The 11,004-nt window shown below is 35.9% G+C and overlaps 2 protein-coding genes across 2 annotated transcripts in view; both read left to right on the top strand.

Moving 5' to 3' along the window:
- LOC107566779 (retinol dehydrogenase 12-like) overlaps positions 1 to 4,884 on the top strand; it is an 8,248-nt gene extending 3,364 nt beyond the window's left edge. The window contains exons 6-7 of the mRNA XM_016252316.1: positions 4,241 to 4,433; positions 4,648 to 4,884. Coding sequence (XP_016107802.1) covers positions 4,241 to 4,433; positions 4,648 to 4,750 — 296 coding nt within the window. The 3' untranslated portion in view covers positions 4,751 to 4,884. The remainder of the gene's footprint in view (positions 1 to 4,240; positions 4,434 to 4,647) is intronic.
- Positions 4,885 to 8,106: 3,222 nt separating this feature from the next.
- On the top strand, positions 8,107 to 9,859 carry LOC107566778 (protein transport protein Sec61 subunit gamma). The gene is made up of 4 exons (XM_016252314.1): positions 8,107 to 8,233; positions 8,914 to 9,019; positions 9,400 to 9,502; positions 9,699 to 9,859. Exons 2-4 carry the CDS (start codon positions 8,926 to 8,928, stop codon positions 9,706 to 9,708), a joined length of 207 nt encoding a protein of 68 aa, XP_016107800.1. The 5' UTR covers positions 8,107 to 8,233; positions 8,914 to 8,925; the 3' UTR covers positions 9,709 to 9,859.
- The last annotated feature ends 1,145 nt before the right edge of the window (positions 9,860 to 11,004 follow it).

Raw genomic sequence — 11,004 nt, 5'->3', positions numbered from 1 at the left:
TCAAAACAACCCAACCGCTGGGTCAAAACAACCCGATAGCTGGGTTTGTCCCTTTTTAACAGCATTTTTAGAGTGTAGGTTCAAAAGAGAACAGATAGAAAAAAAGAGGTTAAAATGTGCTTGTTTATGTTCACTGAACGATTTTCATTGAATAAAGTATGTCAAATCAAATGACATTACATCTCTGAAGTAAGACTTATTGTTCATTGTGTTCGTGAAGAAACTTCAGACTGACGCACCGAGGACATCTAGTGGGCACGCGCGGTCACTGCGTTTGCACAATTTTTGGCTCGTTTTTAAGTGGGGTGACGTGATTGTATTGTGTGTTCTGGTGACGTGGAACGGGACGTCCAACCTTGCAAAAGAGATTCAATTGAATAAAGCTTCCTTGGAGTTCAAGGCCATCACAGCCGAGCGGTGGGTGCATGAGCGCATCACGTTGCTCATATTGAACTCAGACGCGTTTCATTGGTCAGAGGACAGAGCTCTGGACGGGAGGGGCTCGGATCCGGACCGCATAGTTATATCTCATTCATAAATTACACAGGACGCTAGAGTAGTGCACTACTGTCTGCTGAGGGAAACCGGCCAGTTTTGGAACAATGCACTCAATAAGGTAAGCAATGCTGGTGACATGAATGAGTCTACTCCAACTGACTTTTCTTTTCTTTTCTTTTCATCAGTCTTTTTTTTTTATCAAACATTGTTCAACATATTGTTTAAAAAAATATGTTAAAATATCAATCTCAAATGCCAACTAATATACTAAGTTTCTTTAAACAAATTTCCCATATACTATCGAATTTTGGATTATACAGGCTGATCTAATTTAAATATGGGAGAATGGGACTAATTGTCACACGGGGAAGTAGTCATGAGGGCTGTATCTCAGTCAGCAGCTATGAGGTTTTGAGTCATAAATCCAATTACATAAATGTGTTTTGACAATGAGTTAGTATGTTGGTTTCCAACAACTTCCAAAACCCTCTTAAATTGAATTCAATTCAAATTCACAAAACAGCATAAATATAAAAAGTAGTTTTGACCATTAAATATTGTATACTTAATACATTTTATATTTATGCTGTTTTGTGAATTTGCTGAGTTTCATAATTATTTTACTATAATAAAAGCTTTTAATAAGTTCGGGTGTGTATTCACGGTGTGGCAAATAGAATATAAAATAACCCCGTAGCAGATCTATACAGGTGGAGTGGGGAAGGTGGAGGGTTTCAGAGAACTCTGAAAGCGCGCTGCAGGAATCTCAAGTGAATACTAGCCAGCCATATAAATGCAAGGCAGTAAGCTCATTGGCTGCATATGCAGCATGAACCAATCAGCTTGTGCCAAGTCGTTTAACTCTCTGAATATCATCAGTTACGTTAACACAATGTCAGAATGCGCCATCTAGGGTTTCTTGACTGAACTATATATATATAATATCAATTTGTTAATGGGTCTTTATACTTTTGTGTGTGTGTGTGTGTGTGTGTGTTTTAGAGGAAAAGCAAGTCAACATCCTGATCAACAATGCTGGAATCATGATGTGTCCATATTCAAAAACTGCAGATGGCTTTGAGATGCAGTTTGGTGTAAACCATTTAGGTAATGTCACTTTAAGTTTTAAAATATGAAAGAGTGTATATACGTGCATACACTATTTACATTATGATGATGAATATTATTTAGTGAATTTCAGGGAGTTTGACCATGGCCATGAACCATAATTACATCTGAAATAGTTTACATTTAATGAAAAAACTTATTTCGCTACTGTTAATAAAGTACATTCTATACCCTATTGTTCAAAAGTTTGGGGTCAGTAAGATTTTTATTGGTTTTGAAAGAAGTCTTGCCAATACTGCATTTATTTGATCAAAAAGATAAAGTGAAAACAGCAATATTGTAAAATATTATTACAATCAAGTTAATTAATCTAATATATTTTAAAATGTAATTTATTCCTGCGATGACAAAGCTGAATTTTGAAGAGGCATTACTCCAGTCTTCAGTGTCAAGAGACATTTCTTATTATAATCCATGTTGAATTATAGTTGTAAAATATTTTTTAAATAGTTTATAGTTATAATATAGCATAACTGCTGTTTAATATTTTTTTGTGGCAACCATGATACATTTTTTCAGGATTCTTTAAATGTCTTTAAATGACTTTCCTGTCACTTTTGATCAATTTAATGAATCCATGCTGAATAAAAGTATTAATTACTTTAATAAAAAAAATGACTGACTCTAAAATTTTGAAAGGTAGTGTGAGTGTGCATATCTGTGCATACTACATCCAAATGTCTATTTCTATTTCAACATCAAAAATCGATGCAATTTTATAAATATCTGAGGCAATTTAAAGTTATTATTAACTAGTTTATCATCATTTTGTTGTAAACACTTATTATGACCCAGGAAGAATTAATACTCTCTGTAAATTTAGATTTCTTGTATCTAATCAATACTTGAACCAAAAAAGTGACCTCCATCAAGTTAAGCACAAATTGTATTTGATACCTGAACTCTGCCTGATTTGATATTCATGAGAGTACAACGTGACATTAAATGCAATATTTTTCCCTGTTAGACTACATAAACACAACCAAATCCAGGACACACAGTGGCAGAGGTGGTCTCAACTGATCTTTGTGTTTTTCACAGAGTATTTCCTTTAGGATGCAGAACTGTCCTAAGCATGTGTAGAATGACCTTTTTTCTGTGCTTGTCACTCGACACTGTGATCTGTTCAGAAGGGCCACAGAGGGATCACATTCATGCATGAAGTTCGCATTCATACCAATTCTAGTTTAAGAATAAAAAGGAATTATCTACTTGGCATTGTTGCAGATTTATATAGATTTTTGTTATGCCAACAGTTTAACTATGACAGACATGGAAGGAGGAGTAAAGGAATGTATCTAATATAATTATTATTTGAATCAAAAACTGATTCTATAACCCTATAAGCCTACTGTATCATATAATACACACATTTCTAAATCCTCTAAATTATCAACAGGATTAAAATTTTGCTGAAAAATCTCTACAAAATCTACTATATACCTTCTGTCATCTGACTGATTGTTTATACCTTTTCTTCTCATTTGAACTCTGCCTGATTTGATATTCATGAGAGTACAACGTGACATTAAATGCAATCTTTTTCCCTGTCAGACTACATAAACACAACCAAATCCAGGACACACAGTGGCAGAGGTGGTCTCAACTGATCTTTGTGTTTTTCACAGAGTATTTCCTTTAGGATGCAGAACTGTCCTAAGCATGTGTAGAATGACCTTTTTTCTGTGCTTGTCACTCGACTCTGTGATCTGTTCAGAAGGGCCACAGAGGGATCACATCCATGCATGAAGTTCGCATTCATACCAATTCTAGTTTAAGAATAAAAAGGAATTATCTACTTGGCATTGTTGCAGATTTTTGTTATGCCAACAGTTTAACTATGACAGACATGGAAGGAGGAGTAAAGGAATGTATCTAATATAATTATTATTTGAATCAAAAACTGATTCTATAACCCTATAAGCCTACTGTATCATATAATACACACATTTCTAAATCCTCTAAATTATCAACAGGATTAAAATGTTGCTGAAAAATCTCTACAAAATCTACTATATACCTTCTGTCATCTGACTGATTGTTTATACCTTTTCTTCTCAGAGTATGAGCTCCATATTCTCCTATATCATACAATAAGAGTCATAAAAGCCTGATACATCAAATATGATACAAAAAAAACCACATGCACACTATAGTTTTATTTGAATAAGTGAATCTGTTGTTTCTATTTAGTGAAACAAAATCAGCTTGTGATAAAAAAAATACCATGGGATTCCCATGCATGATTTTTATTTTTATTTTTTAAAAGGTACCACTTCTTTCTAGATTATATGCTGTGGCAATATCTTATTTTTGAACATGTATTATTTGATGTACATTAGCATGTAAAAACCATGGTGAATGAAGTATTGTAATATCTGTCACCATCACTTACCATTGTACCACTACAACACTTTCTATAAAGAAAAATCCAATGTAAATTAATGAAGGATTGAATCCAAAATAACAGACTTATTTCTATTAAAACATTTCTGTTCTTAATCATGGCAGTACAAAAGAAGAAAATACTTATTACAACTGTTTTAATCATGTGTTCACTTGTGTGTCATCTGCTAACTCTGATAGTGAAATATGGTCATGGTTGTGTTTGTAGGCAGTAGTGTGACTGTGTACTCCCTCCATCCCGGTGTGGTGCAGTCAGAGCTGTTTAGGAACCTCAGCAAGCCTGTGCAGATAGCAGTCAAGGTCTTTAGCCCCTTCACCAAGACCACCATTCAGGGGGCCCAGACCACCATCTACTGTGCTGTGGAGCCCAAGCTGGACAACGAGAGTGGAGGATATTACAGGTACAGAAGAAACATTTCAATAGAATTCTTAGTCCAGTTTACTCTCACGTGAGTCACGTACCGAAATGCGCACAAGACATCCACCATTTTAATTTGCATTAGGTTTTCACGATAATAAAACATGTTAAACATGCAATATAGAAATTATTCTAGTCATATTAATGCTCATTAAGACAGTGTCATTCATAAGCCTGAGATTCTGCTTTGTTTCTAGCGACTGTGCTGCAGCACTGTGTTCAGGAGAAGCTTTAGATGATGAAATGGCTCAGAAACTCTGGGAACTCAGCTGTCAGATGCTTGGCATTACATGGGACTGATGGAGCGCTCCTCTCAGTGACACTGTTATAAGAACGGAATGAAAGCTTTTGGACTAATGCCATAGATAATGGAAACTGTAGTATTCATACAATGCATGACTGAATTAGCACTATATGTTTTATATTGTACATCGAATACTCTTTTTTTAATACCCTTGGCTATGCTGTTATTATTTCAATAGACATAATGAATTGTTATGAATTCAAATGTATTTTGGTTTATTAAATGCTTTTATCTTATAAATTTGCATTTGTTTCCTTTTGCAGATGAGCTGCTTAAATAACTACAGTTAATGAACTAAGCAGAACTGCTTATCTGAAGCATGATTTCTCAGGATGTTTGCCTTCCTGCTATCATATAAAGTACGGAGCCCCTAAGGAGACATGGTGATGGAAAAAACAAATATGAGATGAAAGGAAAATTATATTTCAATATAAAGTGTAATGGTAAATAATATGGTGATGGAAAATAAAATGAGACCAGATGAAAATAGGGGGCGACCGATATGTGTTTTTCAGGGCCGATACCGATTATTTCAGATCAAGTACCGATTGATAACCGATATTTTGAATCGATATATATGTCTGGTGTAAAAATGAAAATGAATGTCAAAATTAAGAATAACAAGGGCTCTGACAAAAACTTTCTTTAAATGCTTTTAAATTATTTTATCGGCAAATTGTTTTTTTTTTAAGATATCGATACCGATAACAACAAAAAAGCTTAATTTTGGCGCTGATAATCGGCCAGGACGATAATCGGTCGAAACCTAAACGAAAACTCATATTTCAATGTTTTCACGTTCTCTTGCAAAAATGTTGTCTCCCTGAGAAAATGTGCATTCTCTAGCACGACTTTAGCATCAAAACTTCAAAACAAAGCATTTTATCATATATTTCAGTAGTTTTGCTAGCGAATACAAAGTTTCTTGAGGGAATGCCATAGCATTTTTCTTTCCATCTATTTTTTTTTCCCATCACAATGTTACCTAAGGGGCTCTGCACACCTCATATTATTTCCATCACAAAAGTTTTGAGGGCTCAGTACTAAATGAACGACAGATAAAATATAAGGGGAAAACATATTTGAATGGTTTTGCATTCGCTCACAAAACGTAAAAACTATTTACTCGTAAAAACTTTGCATTCAAAACTTCAGAGTTCACCTAGAAACTTTGCGTTCACTCGCAAAACTTTTGTGTTCACCGAGAAACTTTGTATGTTGTGAGCGAAGTGCGAATGCAAAAGCTATGAAATATATTTCCCATCTCATATTTTCTCCATCACCACGTCCCCATAGGAGCTTTGTAAAATTAAGCCTCGCTTAAGCATAGGATTCTATAATAGAACATGAAATGCCTCGCTGCAATTTTAAGGAAAACTGTGTTTGAGGAAAAAATTGTTTAGATAAACCGAAAAAAAAAAATGCATATGCCGCTGAAAGACAGTAGCCCCTCACTGCAGAACACAAGATCCAGGGGGCGAGGCTGGATCCACATCTAGGGGGTGGAGATTGGTAGCCTAGGTTTAGGTGTGGAATTGTACATCGAATACTCTTTTTTTAATACCCTTGGCTATGCTGTTATTATTTCAATAGACATAATGAATTGTTATGAATTCAAATGTATTTTGGTTTATTAAATGCTTTTATCTTATAAATTTCGATTTGTTTCCTTTTGCAGATGAGCTGCTTAAATAACTACAGTTAATGAACTAAGCAGAACTGCTTATCTGAAGCATGATTTCTCAGGATGTTTGCCTTCCTGCTATCATATAAAGTACGGAGCCCCTAAGGAGACATGGTGATGGAAAAAACAAATATGAGATGAAAGGAAAATTATATTTCAATATAAAGTGTAATGGTAAATAATATGGTGATGGAAAATAAAATGAGACCAGATGAAAATAGGGGGCGACCGATATGTGTTTTTCAGGGCCGATACCGATTATTTCAGATCAAGTACCGATTGATAACCGATATTTTGAATCGATATATATGTCTGGTGTAAAAATTAAAATGAATGTCAAAATTAAGAATAACAAGGGCTCTGACAAAAACTTTCTTTAAATGCTTTTAAATTATTTTATCGGCAAATTGTTTTTTTTTTAAGATATCGATACCGATAACAACAAAAAAGCTTAATTTTGGCGCTGATAATCGGCCAGGACGATAATCGGTCGAAACCTAAACGAAAACTCATATTTCAATGTTTTCACGTTCTCTTGCAAAAATGTTGTCTCCCTGAGAAAATGTGCATTCTCTAGCACGACTTTAGCATCAAAACTTCAAAACAAAGCATTTTATCATATATTTCAGTAGTTTTGCTAGCGAATACAAAGTTTCTTGAGGGAATGCCATAGCATTTTTCTTTCCATCTATTTTTTTTTCCCATCACAATGTTACCTAAGGGGCTCTGCACACCTCATATTATTTCCATCACAAAAGTTTTGAGGGCTCAGTACTAAATGAACGACAGATAAAATATAAGGGGAAAACATATTTGAATGGTTTTGCATTCGCTCACAAAACGTAAAAACTATTTACTCGTAAAAACTTTGCATTCAAAACTTCAGAGTTCACCTAGAAACTTTGCGTTCACTCGCAAAACTTTTGTGTTCACCGAGAAACTTTGTATGTTGTGAGCGAAGTGCGAATGCAAAAGCTATGAAATATATTTCCCATCTCATATTTTCTCCATCACCACGTCCCCATAGGAGCTTTGTAAAATTAAGCCTCGCTTAAGCATAGGATTCTATAATAGAACATGAAATGCCTCGCTGCAATTTTAAGGAAAACTGTGTTTGAGGAAAAAATTGTTTAGATAAACCGAAAAAAAAAAATGCATATGCCGCTGAAAGACAGTAGCCCCTCACTGCAGAACACAAGATCCAGGGGGCGAGGCTGGATCCACATCTAGGGGGTGGAGATTGGTAGCCTAGGTTTAGGTGTGGAGATGGGTGGGTTTATGGATCAGGGGGTGGAGACAGGTAGGTTTAGGTGTGGAGATGGGTGGGTTTAGGGATTAGGGGCTGGAGACGGGTAGGTTTAGGTGTGGAGATGGGTGGGTTTAGGGATTAGGGGCTGGAGACGGGTAGGTTTAGGTGTGGAGATGGGTGGGTTTAGGGATCAGGGGGTGGAGACGGGTAGGTTTAGGGATATGTAAGGTGGGAGGAGTTGGATCTGGATCCAACCTCGCCCCCTGGATCACGTGTTCTGCAGTGAGGACCATCTCCTGATAGACAGCAATGCTGTTTCTAGCTCTGCAGTAATAATGATGTGGACAGGTCGGTTTGCGCCGTGAACTCCAGTCGCTAGATGGCAGTTAGCACATCACTGCGCAGGAGTTGTGAGCGAGCGCGCGCGCATGCGTATATCTGAACGCAGCGTCAGTCTTTCCCTAAACTACGTGGCTTTACACTCAGCGAAGTCAGTTTGTTACTTACAGCTGAACAACTGCTTCGTCCTTTGATTTGTCAACACAGGTAAGCTTCTTTTCGTCGACTTTGCGTCTTTAGTAGTCTATATTGGTATAAAGTAAAGAATGCCGTTTTAAAATGAGGTTATACGGTTGTGTGTCTTACTGAGGACGAGTCTGCTGTGATTGGCGAGTTTCAGCGTAAACACAGTTTCTGATCGATCAGATATGATCACTTTCTTAAACTGAGTTTAGAAATGCTTCATATTTAGATGCGTATGTTCTATTGCTTTATGAATCAATTTAGAAATGATTATCAAAGTCGTTTGCTAATGTTTTTATCTAGTGTAAAGTGCGCAACATGCAGGCTAACAGTGCTAGTTAGCCAGTCTGTAGATTATATTCAGACTCGTTGGTCATTAAAGATTTGTAGTTGGTTTATTAATTTAAGGATTTAACAACTAGGACCTTTTGAGAATCTATTTGAAAAACTAGCTTTTCAGTAAATGGGATTCTTGTGCTTGGGTTTCGGGGTGGAGGGTAACTTAACTGTTATCTGGGGCTTTAATACATTCATACGTAGTGAACCCTGTATAAAGCATCTGACTGGTTTCTTGAAATGTCCTCTTTTCCTGTGAGATAGTGGTGTAGTAATGCAGAGGTCTGGATGTGGTTCTGTTCTCTGATGTGGGTGTTTAGTGTTTGTAGTTCACAGTCGTGTGAGTTGAAATGTTCTGTTCTCTCCAGCCTCACACCAGGATGGATCAGGTCATGCAGTTCGTGGAGCCCAGCAGGCAGTTCGTCAAGGACTCCATCAGACTAGTGAAAAGATGCACAAAGCCAGATAGAAAAGGTACGTCCAGTCATTTATCTTTCTCATTCAAAGATTTGGTAAGCATAAAGAAATTTCAGGAATACTGATGCTATAATTATACATGAAAGTATTAATTTTATTAAGTTTTCTTAAGCTGAATGCAGATTAATTGTTTGTGACAAAGTCAAAGATATTGGTTATGAAAAAGAGAAAAATCTTACAAATAGACCGCAAATTGGAGGACAACGGTGTGAAACAAGTAATGTTTATAAAAGAAAATAAATATTGAGTATTTTGAACTTATTGCAAACTATATAGTGTTATATTTGTGTTTACTGAGCATATTTAATATTACATGTACTTAAGTCTGTTTCACGATTATGATAAAATAGCTTTTTTTTTAAATTTCTGGTCTCTAGAATTCCAAAAGATTGCCATGGCAACAGCAATTGGCTTTGCCATCATGGGCTTCATTGGATTCTTTGTCAAACTCATCCACATCCCCATCAACAACATCATTGTGTAAGTAATCCACAAAAAAACAATGTAATTCAGTCTTTTATTGCAATTAATGTGGGAAAACCATTGATTACTAAAACATGATACAATCAAATACTACAGTGCATATACAGTGCCTTTTGAACAGACATCGTTTCATTCAGTTTTTGATTTGATTTAGTCTGTGATTAAAGCAGGATTGTTTGTCTTTTGTTAACAGTGGTGGTTGAATCAGCTGCATTGTGAGGCCAAATGGACCTTCGGCTGCCTGAAAGTGTTGGATGATGGACTGAATGCGAACATTTGTAAAAACATTTTTTATTTTTTTTTTGTGTGTTAACATTTATATTTGGCTGTGTTAATAAATCAAAGGCTACACTACTAATTGTCTTCATTAATAAAATGCTCTTAGTGCTGAAGAAAAGGCACGTTTTAATGGTTTGCTGCGCCAGTGATTTGTTCACTGTGGTTTAATTCCCATGCTCCATAAAAGTGGCTTGTTGGTGGTGACCCTCACAGGTTTTCTGCCTCCTTTGGGGTCGTGGTCCTCATAAGTGTTGGATGTGCTTACAAGCTGTCCAAAAGCTAATACTTGATTGTCTATAAAGAGGGGACAAAAGGAAAGAAGTATAGTTTTATGTACATTCCAAACTGTTAAAGAAATAGTTTAGCGTTACACTACTTGCTCACCAATGGATCCTCTGCAGTGAATGGGTGCCGTCAGAATGAGCGTTTAAACGGCTGATATAAAAACATCACAATAATACACAAATAATTTACACTACTTCAGTCCATCAATTAATGCACTGTGAAGTGAAAAACTGCATATTTGTAAGAAATCCATATATATTTTTTACACTGCTTCCTCCTGCAAACATGTGTTGTCTGAATCCAGAGAGAAAGATGTAAAAACTGTCCAAAACCGTTCTAAACCAAAAGAAAACAAGAAAAAAAAGTCAAAAACAAAATTAGTGGATCTTGATGTGAAAGAACAAGGTTTTTTTTTTTTTCACTGGAGGAAGCTTTATGTATTATGGATTGGTGTTTTTGGCCAGAAGTGACAGTTTATAGAGTTAAAACACATTGATGGATTTGTTTCTTATAGTTACTTTTCATTTCACAATACATTAATTGATGGACTGGAGTCGTGTGGATTACTTCTGGTTTGTTGTGATGTATTTATCAGCTGTTTGTACTCTCATTCTAACGGCACCCATTCACTGCAAAGGATCCATTGGTGAGCAACTGATGTAATGCTTAATTTATCCAAATCTGTTCTGATGAAGAAATAAATTCATCTACATCTCGGATGGCCTGAGGGTGAATACATTTTCAACAATTTTTCATTTTTGGGTAAACTCTTCCTGTAAGGTACTTGATGATTGAGGATTTTCATGCATTTAAGGTGCAAAGAAGGCTGGGATTGGGAAGTGAAGGGGATAAGTAAAAAATTCCACCAAAGTGTCCCAAGTAAACACCAAAAGCTGTGAATACACCAAATCTGCCTGCTGTGGTTTTAATTAAAT

The sequence above is a fragment of the Sinocyclocheilus grahami genome, unplaced genomic scaffold (assembly GCF_001515645.1).
Source record: "Sinocyclocheilus grahami isolate Dianchi unplaced genomic scaffold, SAMN03320097.WGS_v1.1 scaffold1100.1, whole genome shotgun sequence".
Taxonomy (NCBI): domain Eukaryota; kingdom Metazoa; phylum Chordata; class Actinopteri; order Cypriniformes; family Cyprinidae; genus Sinocyclocheilus; species Sinocyclocheilus grahami.
The sequence above is the reverse complement of the archived record's forward strand: the minus strand, read 5'-3'. Positions and strand labels throughout refer to the sequence as shown.

Excerpts from the sequence above, each read along its gene's own strand:
- LOC107566778 (XM_016252314.1), top strand. The coding sequence starts at position 8,926 with ATGGATCAGGTCATGCAGTTCGTGGAGCCCAGCAGGCAGTTCGTCAAG. Across the intron at positions 9,020-9,399 it reads CACAAAGCCAGATAGAAAAG|AATTCCAAAAGATTGCCATG; the intron begins GTACGTCCAGTC and ends TCTGGTCTCTAG.